General features: G+C 42.9%; 1 protein-coding gene across 2 annotated transcripts in view; it reads right to left on the bottom strand.

The window, feature by feature from the left end:
* GPC1 (glypican 1) overlaps positions 1-17076 on the bottom strand; it is a 311664-nt gene that overhangs the window by 154687 nt on the left and 139901 nt on the right. For both annotated transcript variants that reach the window (XM_065556062.1, XM_005282477.5), the window contains exon 2: positions 336-494. In XM_065556062.1, coding sequence (XP_065412134.1) covers positions 336-444 — 109 coding nt within the window. In that variant the 5' untranslated portion in view covers positions 445-494. The remainder of the gene's footprint in view (positions 1-335; positions 495-17076) is intronic.

The raw sequence follows: 17076 nt of genomic DNA, 5'->3' as shown, positions 1-17076 counted from the left end.
TTACCTAAGTTGTTATGCTGTTGTGTTAATACTCGATGTTGTTATGGTTGTCTGTAAAAGCCACTTTTGTGCCTATGTATACAGGTCTTAGCTACATACGGATGGAAGACTCCTGAAAGGTCCTTAATAAAAACAGATTTTCTAAGTAATTCTCTGGTGAAAATGCAACATATGCTAGAACTCATATTGAAAGCCATGATACAATAACAGCTACAGAACACAATACACAAAGGAAGAGTCAGATGGCAGCAAAAAAATAAAAAAATAAAAACCCTGAGTCCAACAGTTAAAGAGCAACTAGCAAAACTTGGGTAAGCTGTATGTTCTTTACTTACCATCAAAGTTTTTGTACTGAGATGTTAGGGTCACCTGTGCAGAGCGGCTGGCTTCTGTCATCATGTCTTCAAATTCACTTTGGCTTTTTTTTGCGAAATTCTCCTCCATCTCGCTGGTGCAGCAGGTGTAGCCCTGCGGGCAGATTCTCAGGTGTTCCCCTAAAGTGAGGAAAAACAGTAAAAAAGGGTCTGAAAAAGAGATTTCATCCAAGATGACCTTAGTATCAAAGTATCCAAACTACGCATAGCAAATCCAATTCTACCCTCATTAATTATGTAACTGACGGCAGAATTAGGTCAACCTATTTAGCCAGTAATGTAAGTTACTTCATTTTGCTATTGCAGATGCTCTGTGTTTGAACAAGAATTTTCTCATTCATAACCAGGGGGTGGGGGGAGAGGAATATTGCACTCTATTCAAACTCTGCCCAGAATCTCAATCTCTACCCAGAACCACAGAAGAAATGGATGTCTCTGATTAAACGATATTGAAATTGTTGTCATTAGACTTCAGAGTTAACACACTGAAACAAATGGCAACAGTTGACACTTTTCTTAGAGCAATTGTTTGAGACTCCTAGCCAGAACAGTCAGACAGTGTGACCTCACTTCCCATTCTGAAGCAAGTGTCCACAACCATGACTAAAGAGGGGGAGTTTGAAAGTCAATGGCATTTAGGTGCCAAACTCCCCTGTGTATCTTTTAAAATCTCCTTCTTTACTCTTTTTTTTAAATGAAACTTTATAATTTGCCGAAGCTGACAGGACGAGCAGAAACACGCCAATATGGCATGTTCTTGCTCAATATGGTCCTTGCTCACATGCCAGCTCTTTGTTCTACTAGACCCGGCTTATACTTGACAAAGTGTATCAATAGGCGAAAACTCTGCTGCCCCAAATTTGACACCATCACTTCCTGAGAGGGAGAGAAGATGAACTCTGTAGGTGAAAAGCCTGTTTTAAACACAAGCCTTTTTGATAAATTAGCAGCAATGACTATGAGAGGATTCGTTTTTTAAATTTGATACATTCAACAAAATTCTACAAGTCATGTCCCTCCAGTGCCTCCTGCAACCTCTCTGTTCAGGCAAAATAAACAGTTGCACAGGTACAGTTGGCAGCATCATTTAACAATTACCTGCATTTTTAGGATTCTTGAGAAAGAGCCATCCACCTGCAAACACTGCTTGGATTTCCCCTGGCTCCCAACCAAAGTGCAACTGAATGTAACACTGCTCTACAGCCAAAATGCTTCTGAAATAAATGTAGTCAAACTTTACTAATTCTGGGTCACTGAGAACGAAAATGATGCTTAAAATTGTTGATTGGCTCTAGTTTTCAAGATATGCTATTGGGTCAGTATATATGACCCTTGACTTGGGAATGGCGGAGGATAAGTGAGTTATAAAGGGAAGGGATCTCAATTTAAACCAGAAATGACTAAAATACATCTTTGACTGGATCTATGAATAAATCTATGACTGAGTTTGGACAGTACTTGCTTTTTAGGCAAAACGATGAATGATGCAATCTGAAGCTGGTATTGTGTCATACATGATATGAATTGCATCATGTTGTTCCTAGAAGTCATGGATGATGCAATCATAACGAAGCTTACATCACTCTGCTGAACAAATTGCCCTATATCAGCTCTAGAAATCATACAGTATCGTGCTCTCTTATTTGTCAGTGTTTGATTTTGCAAAGGGACACATTTCTGTTTAGCCCAAGTGAGCAGAGATGCCTCGTACGTGTGTGAACAGTGCAGATAACTTCTGCTATGTTTGTGGTGAAGTGACTTTTGCATCACAAAAGCGCAGTATAACCACTATGGTTAAGAAAGCCTATCACCTTTGTTTTGGCTGCAAAATTGGAGATCAGGACAAGAGGTGGGCCCCACACGTATGCTGCAACACTTGTGCAACAAATCTTCGCCAGTGGTTGAACAGGAAAAGGAAATCTATGTCTTTTGCAGTGCCAATGATTTGGAGAGAGCCAACAGATCATACCAGCAATTGTTACTTCTGCATGGTGCCTCCAGTTGGGAAAGGTGTGTCAAAGAAGAAAAAGTGGACTGTGCATTATCCAAACATTCCATCAGCTATACGCCCAGTACCCCACCGAGAAGGACTGCCGGTTCCTGATGCACCAGAATCATTCTCACTTGAGTCAGACGAGGAAGAGGAAGAGGATGAAACTTCTGGTCCTGAACCATCAATGTCACAGGACCCACATTTTCTCCCATCCTCCTCCTCTGAACCACATCTCATAACACAAGGTGAACTGAATGACCTTGTCAGGGATTTGGAACTACTCAAGAGTAAGGCAGAGCTGTTGGGCTCCAGACTACAGCAGTGGAATCTCCTGGCAGGTGATGTTAGGGTTTCCATGTTCCGTGACCGTCAGAAGGATCTTGTCCCATTCTTCTTCATGGAAGGTGATCTTGTAGCCTGCAACAACATTGATGGTGTGATGGCAGCCCTCAACATCGTTCACGATCCAGATGAGTGGAGACTGTTCATTGATTCATCGAAGACGAGTCTTAAAGCTATTTTACTGCATAATGGCAATGTTTTGCCATTAATTCCAGTTGGTCATGCAGTCCATATGAAGGAAACCTATGACAACATGAAACAACTTTTGAGGTGCATAAACTATGACCAACATCAGTGGCAGCTTTGTGGCGATTTGAAGGTTGTTGCTCTATTGCTTGGTCTGCAGACGGATACACAAAGTACTGCTGTTTTCTCTGCAAATGGGATAGTCGTGCAAGAGATTCCCACTACATCAAGAAAGATTGGCCACTCCGACAGTCATTGGAGCCTGGGAGGAAAAGTGTTCAGCATCCACCACTTGTTGAATCAAGGAAGATTTTGTTACCACCCTTACACATCAAGCTGGGTCTGATGAAGAACTTTGTCAAGGCCATTGACAAAACACAAGCAGCTTTCAAGTACCTCCGTGGAAAATTTCCAAGGTTAAGTGAAGCTAAGATAACGGAAGGTGTCTTTGTTGGTCCTCAGATTCGTGAACTTCTTCGAGATGATGCATTTGACCATGGCAAGGAAAAGATGGCATGGAAAACCTTCCAATTAGTGGCAATAAATTTTCTCGGAAACAACAAGGTAGACAACTACAGGCTGTTGGTGGAAAACCTCCTCAAGGCATACAAAAGCGTTGGTTGCAACATGTCACTAAAGAGACATTTTTGCACTCTCATCTAGATTTTTTTCCACCGAACTGCGATGCAGTGAGCGACGAGCACGGCGAGCGATTTCACCAGGACATTGCAACAATGGAGAAACGCTATCAGGGCAAATGGAGTCCATCAATGCTTGCAGACTATTGCTGGACAGTGACAAGAGATGCTCCATTTAATGAATACAAGAGACAAGCCAAGAAGTGCCGAGTAGACACTGAATAAGACTAAACTATGTACAGAATAGTTTTTTGCCTTTTGTTTCATAATACATTTGATTTATATAACCCTTTTGCTGATTTTTAAAGTGTTACATAAACAGGACAGGTGAAATATTATCATGTAAAGCAACCATAAACACATGAAAAGACCTAGGTTTACAATTTATGATTAAAACTCTACTATCTACACAATATACATAGACATAAAATGTAAAAACTTAAATATCTTAGAAACAGTAGCCAATCAGTTGTTTTAATTGTCCTATTTGAATTCAGCACATCAAAATACATAATAAATAGCACATTTTATCTCTGAAGCAGACGACTTCTCAAAAATTGTAGACCTGTGTAATCAGACATTTTTTCAAAAATCTTGCTTTAACCATGCACTGAGATAATCCAATTACACTGAAGTCAACATGTTTAATGTAATTTGATTGTGACTGCCAACAATTTCGCTGGCAATTTTAGAGGATTGCTGCCTTAATGTCATAGCTGAGCTGAAACATATACTTAAAAGCATGTCTTGTCTTGTGTTTCTCTAGTCTATGTTAGAGCCTGATCCTGCAAGCCCTCCAAATGGACAACGTCCCGTTAAAATCAATGAGGAATCCCCATGTATAAAGCTTACAGGCTATAAGTTCTTCAGAGCAGAGAATGCATCTTACCCTGTTAAGCACAGTATTAATTTGTGATACTACAGAAAACATTTTTGCTCCTGATGCTTGTTTTTTTGATAGATGTCATCCAATATTTGTTGGTGTAAGCCTGCATAGGCTCCATGTACCCTGCCATACACAGCAGAACCACACTGGCTCTGCTGCCATTTTTGCAAGGTGGGAGGGCCAGATTTTCCCCTTAGCAGACAGACAACACAGTGCACACTCGCACAGTGAGTTCAGGGCCTGAGTCCATTTAACTGGAATCAATGGGAGTCTTTTCATTAGGTTTAGCAGGACTAGGTTCTGCCAAAGGTTCTATCTGAACTTCTGCCTCTCTAACCTGCAGCCACGTCATGTTACCCAAATGCAACTGCAGTTATTATCTTGAATCCTGGTTCTTTCAGAAGCCCTCCACTTCTGCATCACCGTGTTGCATAAGACTAGATAACACTAGATTAAATTAAACTTCGGCACCTGAATTTCCACCCCTGGCCTCCACTTGTTCCTGCCTTCCCATCTTAGGGAAGGCAACATTTCCTACAAGGTCTCCTGACTCCAAATGGTCCTTTCTCTTGGCTTCCCCCAAGGAAAAAGGCACAACAGAAACCAATTGGCCCAGATAGGCAAACAAGCAGAAGCAGAAAGATCCCATTTCAGAAGAACCACACACAAACACTGTGTAACATGACATCCCTGCCAAATAAAGTTTCAACTGTCTTTCTTGTTTAACACCTTTCTTGCCCCAGTTTTCTCTCTCATGAACTAGCCTCTTACAATCCATTCCCCCATCCCGCCCTGTACTTATAAAACTACATTTTATGAAAAAGCCAGTGTAAGGATTACTGCCCTGCTTAGGGGCACAGGGGGAGAGGACGAGCTATAGTTTCTCACCAAGACATACCCTTGTTTCCTGTCATAGAAAATTTAAAACTTGCTTCTTGCCCAGAATTTTCAGTTACTGGCGTACACTCCTCTGACTCACATGGCTTGTAACAGGGGATTTGGTTTTATTTACACTTGCCCTACTGGAGTACACATCCATTAAATACATCATTATGGCCTTTCCACCTCGCCTTCACTTGCAGTCAGTTTGAGGTGAGGCCTTGCAACGTCAGACTTCATTTAAGGTCTCCAAACAAACCAACTCCAAAGACAGCCTTTACCAATGCACGGCCTTGAGTCAGGACAGATTTTGAGATAATCTTAGTTTTGCTTTAAAAGTAAGGCTTGATCCTGCACGCACTTAATAACATGAGTAACTTTACACACGAGTAGCCCCATTCCTCCTGTGTGTAAAGTTATTCACAAGCTAAAGTGCTTGTAGGACAGATGAGTTATTAGGAACCCTTTAAAATCCTGCTAATAAACCAATGTCTCCCCGCCACTCCAGGCAATATCCTATGACTTGGCATCTATGTCAAACCCCTTCTTTCCAACGTAACAAAAAGGTTTCAGGCTGTGGAGTGGGTACAAAAGAACAGCCCCCTTTCAAACATGAGACTGCCAAGCTGGAAACCATGGCAAGCATGCTTCATGGCTCCACTGAGGAGACAACTGCACATGCATAAAAGTTGCAGGTCAAGCAGGTTCCTTTGCAATGGATTTTGAAACAAAAGAAAGGAAAAAAACTTGAGGCTTTCCAGTCCAGAGGAGAACAGTATCTCCCCTTGGGGAAGAAGCAGCACTGAGAGACAGAACCCAGCACAGTGTCAAAGTTTCATTACACACAATGAGGAGCAGCAAAAATTTGAGGGTCGCCAATTAAAACATGACATGACCAGACAAAAATTTCCACACTCCCATCCCTGTCAAATGCACGGGGTACATTTGAGTAAATGGCATCATTCCAAAACCTTTCTGTGCTAACAGAGCACCAAACAGCCTCCAGCCAATGCTTTTCAGAGAAAAGGAATGGAAGACAGACAGACACACAGAAAAACAGAAAAGAAAAACCTCAAAGCTAAAATTGCTTATTTTTCCACAATTTTTGTGGTTTGAACCTAAAAATCTATTTTAAGCACTTTTAACCCAAAGCAGATTCAGTTCTTTTTAAAACAATATTTATTTTTTTAACACCACAGTATTTTATCTCAGTGGGAGAGTGAAGTTTCCAGCATTCGTCTTCGCAATTCAAATGCATTGCACAAAATATAGAAAGAGTTTTAAAGCCCTGTGAAAAAGCTGTGCTTTGGTTTTTAATCTGACCTATACTTGCAGGGTTCACAGTCATTATTTATTTATGGGCTCAAAATAGGTGTGCTACACATTGTATTTTTGCTTTCCATTTATTTCAGAGTGCACTCGTTTGCTAATTTGCTTTTATTATGTCATTTTCTTCTTTGCTGAAGTTGTGTTATAAATATCTATATGCATTTGGCAAGAGATTGCCTGCAAATATCTAGAGTGAACAGCCAGGTATAGAAGTGCTGTAAGGAGTAAATCCATGAGATACAGTCTTCTTCCCCACAGAGCTCTTAGTTAAGAAGCTTCTCCTAGTATAAAGATGATGCACATTGCTACCATTCTGTTTAACATCACATTACTCCTACCTCCCAAGAAAAGCTTTACAGAGTGGAGGCACAGCATCACAGAAGCAAATTTAGTAGTTTATTTAGGGCCTAACCCAAACCCCAATGGAAAGACTCCCAATGACTCCAATAAACTTTGGATCAGGTTCTGAGAGAACCATCCTTTCAATTTCAGAGGCTTGGATTCCAATAATATCCAAGATCATGAGTCTGGCCATCTCTTCCTAACTCTTGTTTGTGCAAATCTCCAAACCACCACAGCACTGTCGACAAGTGACGTTCAGGAGTGATGTAGGGCAGTGATGATGCTGAGTCAGGAGTGAGCTGCCTTGGCAGAGCTGTGTGGGGAAGTCTGCCCGGTATCTGCCCACACTGTGCTTGGCTCAACCCAGGGATATTAGCTCCTCACTTCCTTAAGTATTCAAAATTCACTCCCATAATTTTTAAATAAAGAGAAGATATAAATTCAAAATTACATTTTCTACTTTAAAAAAACAACACAATCAGCTTGTTTGATAGGTCAATTGGTAGCACAACACACCTTCCTACAAAAGACTCAGATTTCCTGAAGAACTCTCAGATTCTCATTCTTCTTATGCCAGTGGAGTCTTGGAAAAGCCAAAGGGCCAAACTCTCTGCCAAAAGTACACCCTGGCTTCAAGATATCTGCATGGTGTGTAACATCCGCAAAGACTGTGTCCCACAGAATTATAACCTCTTTATAACAGCCTTTAACATATTTAAAGACTATCAGGTCCCTCCCTCAGGCTTCTTCTCTCAAGACTAAACATGCCCATTTTTCCTAACCTTACCTCACAGCTCACATTTTAAGCCTTTTATCATTTTTACAGCTCTCGTATGGTCTCTCTCCAATTTGTCCACATCTCTTCTTAAAGCGTGGCTCCCAAAATGGAACACAATACTCCAGCTGAGGCCTCACCAGGGCCAAGTAGAGTGGAACAATTACCTCCCATGTCTTACATATGACGTGCCTGTTAATACACCCCAGAACGAGATTAGCCTTTTTGGTAACAAGATCACATTTGTTGGCTCATGTTCAATTTGTGATCCATATAACCCCCCGAGATCCTTTTCGGCAGTACTATCGTCTAGCCAGTTTTCCCCAAGTTGTAGTTGTACATCTGATTTTTCCTTCCTAAGTGTAGTGCTTTGCACTTGTCATTTTTGAATTTTATCTTGCTGATTACAGACCAATTCTCCAATATGTCAAGGTTGTTTTGAATTCTAATCATGTCCTCCTAAGTGTTTGCAACCCCTCTTCTCCTCCTCCCCCCTCCAGCTTGGTATCAACTGTAAATTTTATAAGCAAACTCTCCACTCCATTATCCAAGTCATTAATGAAAATATTGACTAGTACTGTTTGTATACTAATAATGCTTCCCTATCTCACAAAGGAGATGAGAGCTTTAATTAATTGTTTGTATAGGGCTTTGGGTTATTTGGATGGAATGTATTTTAGTATATAAATGCAAATTATTTCAAAATTATTTCTCCAGAGGTTCATTTATTTCAGGTTGTGACAAATCAGTTGTAATTCTTCCCGTAGTATTTGAGACCGTATATGTAGGTCTCTTCCAAAACTCATTTTATTCTTCTAGACCAGACGTTCTCAAATTGTGGTCTACGGACCACCAGTGGTCTGTAAACTCCATTCAGGTGGTCTGCAGATAGTTCCCTATAAGGTGCACCTCTGGGCAGCCACACGAGAGAATGAAGGGCCATCCACCTAATTAGTGGAGCTGTGCAGGTGAGGCTCCACTAATTAGGTACCTGGACCCTGGAGAAGATGCACATGTAAGGTGAGGTTGTGGCCTTGGGGGGAATAGGAGGTAGGTGGGAGGAGGCAGTGGGGTGAGAAGAGGGGGTGGGGGGAATTTGAAACGTGCAGGGCTGTGGTGGCCAGAGAAAGAGGGGACTTTCCACAGCGCCAGGGCTGTGGCTGCCAGGGAGAGACAGCCCTCCTTCCCAGGCTCAGCTCTGTGGCTGCTGTGGTGGGGGAGAGACCCCCATCCTTCCCAGCCCCAACTCGGGGGCTGCTGTCAGGGGGAGAGAGGCAGAGAATCCCCTCTTTCCCAGTCCAGCTCGACGGCTGCTGTGATGGGGGAGAGAGGGAGAGACCCCCTCCTTCCCAGCCCCCAGCTCGGGGGCTGCCGCGGCGGGGGAGAGAGGGCACATCCATTGCATTAGCAAGGTAAGACTACTGATACTAAAATATGAGTTGTGTGCTTTTATTTGTAGAACAAAAAAATGTTAACTTTTTAAAAATATAGCGCTTTTATCCAACATGCTTTACAATAGTTAGATAACGGTACAAACAATATTTGGAAAGATCATTATGTGGTCTGCCGAGACCCTCAGCAATTTTCAAGTGGTTCGCAGCAAAAAAAAAAAAAAAAAAAAAGTTTGAGAACCACCAAAAAAGTGGCCACTGGACTGCATGCATCAGATTTTGGATGCCCAATCTGAGCACCTGCAGCTCCTTGGTGTTCTTAGATTGGGCACTCAAACATTGAGACACCTACTCAATTAAAAATTTGGCTGGACTTTCTAATTTTCAGGTTTGCTGTAATTAAGTGAAATCCCAAATACATCTCTCCTTCAGCCAGCTTTCTAACTGTAGCTGTAAAATAATTCAGGGGCATCAAAAGTTCAGCCCATCAGTCAGAGTCAGCTAGTGAATGATTTGATCCAAACTGCCAAATTCCAAAGTTATCCCACTTACTTCCCCCGGTATACCTCTGTATTTCTGCATGCCTAATTCCTATTAATGCTAATGAAAGTCAGATGCGGGCAGTGATGGGAGAATGAAATAGTCAGCCCAAGCATATGCTGCTGCTTTTGCAAGTGTCAAAGTAATTGCAGCAGGTGAAAAGCAAGGCAGGAGAACAACAGGATATGTCAGAAAAATTCCCAACATCTTGCAAAGAAGCAGGACAACAGAAGAAAATCCCATGCCCTGTGTCTGAGGGGCATTTCAGAGCCTTTTCATCTGAAAGTGATATCACCACCAAAGAAGCAATTCTCTGATGAAGGGAGGGAGCCACAACTTACTGCTTCTACTCTTGCACTTATATTCAGTAGGGCCTATCACCTGAGGATCTCAAAGCACCTCACATGTGAGCCAGCTAGCTCACATGTATTCTTATGGCAGTACCATGTCATCAGTTCCCACTGCTGCTATCTCAGAACTCCCATAAGGAGACAGCCTGTGCTCCCAGCCTTCCCCGTACCCCATGCACATACATGTGTATGCTCTTGGGCCTGATTCCCCTTTGTTCGCTGGGATGCGTACACCCTTGTCCTTCCCACAACCAACAGTCTCTGAAAGAGGGCACTCCCCACCCCCAGCTCTTCCTTATCCCCTCCAGCTGTCCCTGGCTTCTGGGGCAAGTGAGGGAAGAATGTCCTCACATGCTCCACAGGTGAATCCTGCCCCTTCCACGGAAGAGCAGTAGGTTGTCAAAGCACATGGGTGCTGAGGAAGAGTGCTGGCTGACCCCAATAGCAGCAGCCCCAGTGATCAGCACCATTTCCTGTGTAAGGTAGCTAGCTATCATTATGCCCGTTACAGTGAGGCATGGATAGGTTAAATGATCTGCCCAATATCACTGCTATCAAACATAGCCTAGCAGTGCTGTGTGCAAAATCAGAGTGCAAAAGAAAGCTATTTGTATAGGAAATCAGGATATTAGCCAACCACGGTAAGTCTTGTTCCTGCCCTTTAAAGGTTTGTCTGTCAAAACCAGTTACTTTGTTAGCCTAAAGAGTAACTATAAGGTCACCTAATTCTCTGCTGATTGCTTATATTGCAAAATGCTGGTTTATTGGTTTTAGGTTTACATTTAATGCCAGTGGAGTCACTAAAGTGCTTGCACATCATATCCACAGCAGTTCTTTCATGTTCTGCCAAAATACTTTGGGCTACATTTTCCCCTCTGTCCTCAGAAGTAAATGGGAGGAAGGCATGCCCGGGGGCAGGCATGGAAGGGGAGCACTAGTTCTGAGTGATGGGTAGTGGAGGGTCAAGGAAGGGGGAATGCCAGCTCAGAAGCAGAGGATGGCGCACCATGGAAGATGAGCACCAGCTAAGAGATGTGGGGTGGGGTGGTAGCGCCAGTTTGGATTTACAATTTCTCTGGCTTGACTCCTAGGGGCTCCCTACGGATTGCAAGGTATGGAGGGTCTGATGCAGGGGGGAGCCTCAGCTGTCTGTGGCCTGCCCCATTGCAGGCTCTGTGAATATGTGATAGGACATCTGATCAGAAATTAATGCTGCGGGAAGCAGGAACTCCTCTACAGCTGTTAATATACAGCTATGGAGGGAGACTGGATAAAGACCATCAGTGCAGCTGTGCTGAGATATGCGGGCCTCCCTGGGAGTCTTGGGATTCAGGTGGCTCTATGGAGATTCATTGGATTATGAAGCAGAATCCCACATGGAGCAATGCAGAGGAATCTCAGTGGGACAAATTCTCTGCTAGGGTAACTCCACTGCAGAATGGGTTACTCATTTTGTGCAGTAATGGTGGTTCCTCCAGATGTCTGCCCCTATGGGCGCTCCACTGCAGATGTGCATGCGCTTCCCAAGTCCTTGATCAGAGATTTTCAGTTAGCACTGTCTATTCAGCCTGCACATGCGCCCTATGCCCCCTCGTGCCAAAAATCGAGGTAGTATAAGGGGGTGTGGGCAAGCCACCCACAGTTCCTTCTCCACCCAAATGTCCACCAAGGAACAGTCTGAAGCAGAGGGGGAAGAAGGGTGGGTACTGGAGCAGCCATGGGGGACACATCTGGAAGAACCACAGTTACTGCACAAAGTGACTAGTCGCTTCTTCTTCTAAGAGTCATGTGCCAACAGGTGCCTCACTTCAGGTGACTTTCGAGCACTATGCCCAGATGGAGCAGAACCTTAGTTAAGAATTTAGGGTGTGGATGTAAAGAGCAGGGACTCCTGTTCATCCATTATTGAGAGATCCTTTGTATACCTAAATTCTTGTAGTGCTGAGTACAGGATCGGTACCAATGTGGTAGCTGAGGTCACCAAAGCAGATGATACCATTGATAGTGGACATACCAAAGTATATGCCGATGGTGTCTGGCGCAGTTACTTATTTGATGCCGTGTGTGCTGAGCATGTAGGTACTGGTGGCTGGGCTAAGCGCATAGGTACCGGTGCCTGGGTTGAGCTCAACGGTGCCAGTCCTGAGTGCCTATGCTCATCCTCCTTGCTCAGAGGGCACTGAGGCCCAACTGAAGCTGCGTCTCTTCTTTGAGCTCCAGAACATTGTGGCCCCACTGGCACGAGAGGAGAAGTCATTCGACTCAACAGTACTGAGTCAAAAGGTCAAGGCTTCGGAGACCATAGATCTTGTCAGGGACCTGAACTTCTTCTGAGCTGGCTCCCTAGAGTGAGAGTCTGCGTTCCTCTTTTGAGAAGCCTACTCTGAAGCCTCCAATGGCCTTCCTTTCTTAGGGGAAGCCTGTGCCGAGGTTGAAGGGGCACTAGATCTGTTAGGAGACAGATGTATAGGGTGTTCCCAGACCTGATGCAGAAGCTAGCCGAAGTGAGTGTTCCATCATTAACAGTCTGAGTTTAATCTCCCGTTTTTTTTCTTGCCCTGGATTTGAGGGCCAGGAAGCAGCTGTCCTTCTGGGAAAGGTGGGACTACCCTAAGCAAAGGAGACGCTTAGAGTGGCTGTCACTCATAGGTACAGCCTCTCGGCAGGAGAGGCAAAGTCTGAAGCCTGGAAAGCCAAGCATGCCCTGCCAGGTAAACAAGTCTCCTGGAGGGAAGAGAGCAGAAAAAACCCAATCCTCTCACTATTATAATTAGTTAGATAACTGTACTAACAACTAACTGATCTTAACAACTATAGAAAAACTGAAAAGCCGAGGCACGCTCAAGGTGGACATGCTAAGGCTCCAGCTCAGGCTGAGGTGGCTGAGAAGGAATGGAGGGCAATTTTCCTGCACAGCCCTATATGACCTTGGTGTCCAACAGGAGGAAGCATCTGGCGCATGCACAGGCTGAACAGACACCGCTAATTGAAAGTCTCTGATCAAGAGCTTGAGAGGCACATGTGCACCTGAAGTGGAGCATCAGAGGGACACTACTCAAAAAAGTAGTGTATAATTATTTCAGCTTTTGTCTTTCACATTAAATGGAGTTATCCCAACAGATAATATGGCTCAAGAAGTTGAAATCCTTTCTGCAAAGAGGAGAATATGGTCCTTTATTATTGTTAGGGCCAAAAACCCAGATCAGAACAGTTCAGATCTGGATCCAGATCCAAACTTCGTAGCTTGAGCCTATCTAATTATTTTTGAGGTTGACATTCATCTTGGTATCGGGATATGATCCTGTACAGGAAATAGTGGAGGCATGCTGGTATTTGCATCACTGAGTACCAATTAGTAATTTTTGATAATGTGGAATTCATTCCACATACAGTAGAACCTCAGAGAGTTATGAACTGACCAATCAACCACACACCTCATTTGGAACCGGAAGTACGCAATCAGGCAGCAACAGAGACAAACACACACAAAAAGCAAATATAATACAATACTGTGTTAAATGTAAACTACTAAAAAATAAAAGAAAAGCAGCATTTTTCTTCTGCATAGCAAAGTTTCAAATTGTACCGAATCAATGTTCAGTTGCAAACTTTTGAAAGAACCATAACATTTTGTTCAGAGTTACGAACATTTCAGAGTTACGAACAACCTTCATTCCTGAGGTGTTCGTAACTGTGAGGTTCTACGGTACCATCCACACTGCTGTCAAACTCGCTACACAAAATACAACAGCAGATATTGGGTATTCTCTTTTCAATCTAAACTCTATCGCATTGCAGTGTTGGTGTTAACTGGCTGAGAACATTTGGAAAGAGCATGGGCCAATCTTGCCCACCTTACCACGAAAAAGCCTCACAGACTTAAATGGTGCTTGTGGTGCGAGCATAGTGATCAGGATCTGACTGTAAATTGGTATTCTACTGAAAATGAAATACAATTTCTGTCGTTCCCAATGGAGAGTGACTGAATGTCTCCGGTGTGTGTGTGTGTGTGTGAATACAGGTCTTTTCCAACTGCACACCACTGGTCCGAATTTTTTTTAAATTAAATTTTATAAATTAATGGAGATCTCCCATCTCCTAGAACTGGAAGGGACCTTGTAAGGTCATCAAGTCCAGCCTCCTGCCTTCACTAGCAGGACCAAGTACTGATTTTGCCCCAGATCCCTAAGTGGCCCCCTCAAGGATTGAACTCACAACCCTGGGTTTAGCAGGCCAATGCTCAAACCACTGAGCTATCCCTCCCCCCCAATTTGTCCCACATCAGCAGCATTTTTATCTCCTTACCATTTGATGGTTCCTCAAACAGCCAGCACTATCTGCAATCAGGTAATATTCTCATTTCAGATAAAGAAAACAAGTGCTTTGTGCCTTTTAACATCAATGTTAAAAAAAACCAAGGTAAAAAAAATGAAGTCCTGGATATGTTTAATCAGTCTAAGTACTTCACACTATAAGCATGCGCAATAGCAGGATACTTCTGACCAACACACACACACACACACACACACACACACACACACTTTTGACCAAGAGAGGTTATAGATAATCGATAAGACCTCCTCCTACCACATCCTACCTTCTTACTCCTTCTACAGAAGGGCTTATTAAGACATCAACACACTGTTGGATAAATAAAACAACCTAACCTGGTTACTGCATAGAGTCAGAACTGTACCAGGTTAGCACTACCTGATAACTGCCTTACAGCGAAATTGTGACATAATGAATACAGTGTGTGCGTGCGTGTGTGTGTGTGTGTTTGTCTGTCTGTCTTTGGGGGTGAGGTAAAACTGCAACTGGCCCCATTAGTACAGAAACATTTTAATGGATATAAAGGCATCTGAACTACTCTGCCAGCCACAGGTGTGGCCCATTTAAATCAGGGGTCTGGACTGCAGCAAACTGGTGGGGCAGCATTTGGAAACTTTCACTGTCTGTTCTCTACTTGTTCTGTGATTCACCTGAGGACTTCAGTCTCCAGGGGCTGTCAATCCAACCGCATTCAGATGCGGTGGAAGGGTGGCACTCATTTGCTTCATCCAAGCCCCCAAGAAGGGAGGTGATTATGGGGAATGTTAACATGCAAAGAAAAAGTTAATTAACAAAGACAAGGGTAAAGGCCACCACCATGCCCTGGAAGAATATTAAACAAAGTGGATAAGACAGAGGCTTCAAATGAAACGATATTCTTGTAGCTTCTAAGGTCACGTGTGTACGTTTCAATAGCAAATCCCCTAAAGAAACGGATCGTAGAAAATGCCACATATATTGACAATGTCCTTAACTCCTGCTGAAACAATCTGTGTTAAAGCGGTTTACCTGCCTAATGTTAATCTCTTCATTCACAAACTTTTCCAGACCCTAGCCATGACACCACACTTATTTCTCTATGTAGACCTCAATTCCAAACTTAGTTACACAGGTGTGACCACACCACTGACCTGAATGTGTACTGCATGCATGTATCTGAGGGCAAAATAGGACCTAATGAGTTGTTTGAAGCCTATGCTTTTGGGCAAGGTAGGAGATGCTTGATGATTTACAGTGAATATCTTTTTCAGAGGTTTGAGACAGGGATGAAAGAATGATTTAAAGTATCAGGGGGTAGCCGTGTTAATCTGTATCCACAGAAACAACAAGGAGTCCGGTGGCACCTTAAAGAATGATTTAAGTGTCAAATCCACATATTCTGCAGGCAATGAAAATCCTAAATCTAGCAGAAGTGATACAGTTACTCCTGCATACCAAAGTGCATTGTTCCCTGGCCTCTCTCTCCACAGCACTGATCCTCCTGCATACCAAAGTGCATTGTTCCCTGGCCTCTCTCTCCACAGCACTGATCCTACTGGCCTCAGGTGCATGGAGTCTAATAATGGCTCCTGAGCAGCTTGCTCCGTGCATGGGGAGGAGATCCATTACATAAGGCCTTGTGATGGAGTCGAGGGTATGGTCTTCAATTAGCACCCTGAGAGTAAACTACCCTTAGGAAAAAAATCCAATTCAAACTAGAACACTTTAAAAATATTGTGTATGTCTGGTTACAGAAGAGACACATAGGCAGTTTAGTATTATGCTGTTTTCTGTTAACGTCTATGAAGACAGGAGGCCCCCATAAGGCATGTTAGAGAAGGCAAGAATTATCTTGTCTTTTTACATAAGACTTCTGAGGAAATATTGATGCTTCATTCCATAATCTACTGTTATTGACCACTTTCAGAGTTGTCCTGAGCATAACGGCCTCTTATCCAACGTTCTGACTTGCAGTTTTTTAAACAAAGTGACTTTTATCCACAGCTAGATCTTATACTACATTATAGAAATATGGTTCCTATCCTATCACATGAAGATTAATCAAAGTCTTGTGGACCATACAAATAAATTATTCAATTCATGTACATATGTGTTGGTCTTCATTAAGCATGTAACATCCTTATGGAAGAAGGAAAGCAATTCATTAAGCAGGATCTTTCTCCATTTCTTCTTAGATTAATACTAAGCATTCTAGTTATTTGAAGTTATAGCATTAATAACTACTACATCAAGTTTTCCATATCTTGCATTAGCAGTTTGCTACCTAATGGAAGCATATTCCCGTAAAGCACCTCTACAGTAAACTGAAGGTTAACAAAATGAGATTACTACAGAGGTGTTTTAAGGTTGAAGGACCCCTTAAAGTTAGATGTTGGTTTATGCCCTGCAGCAGGAGCATTTATATCCCTTCCACAACTCTTGGGGGTTGTGTGGAGATTGGTTGGTTGGTGCATTTTTCAGCTTTGGAACTCTAGATGTTTATCATCATCCATATAAAGGTCCAATTTTCCCTTAGTTTTTTCTTGTTTGTTTCATGCACATTCACCCTCCTTTGTTTTGATCAGAAGTGAACGTGCTAAAAAGCTGCAAGAGACTATTCTTACATTTCTTTCCCCCCAAAATGGAAGAAGGAAGTACCAGAAATCTTGTGAGAGAGTGAATTTCCAAAATTTGTCAGCCAAAGTTCACATAGTTGACATAAAATTTGGCAGAAGTATCT

Source organism: Chrysemys picta, chromosome 9 (genome assembly GCF_011386835.1).
Source record: "Chrysemys picta bellii isolate R12L10 chromosome 9, ASM1138683v2, whole genome shotgun sequence".
NCBI lineage: Eukaryota > Metazoa > Chordata > Testudines > Emydidae > Chrysemys > Chrysemys picta.
The sequence above is the reverse complement of the archived record's forward strand: the minus strand, read 5'-3'. Positions and strand labels throughout refer to the sequence as shown.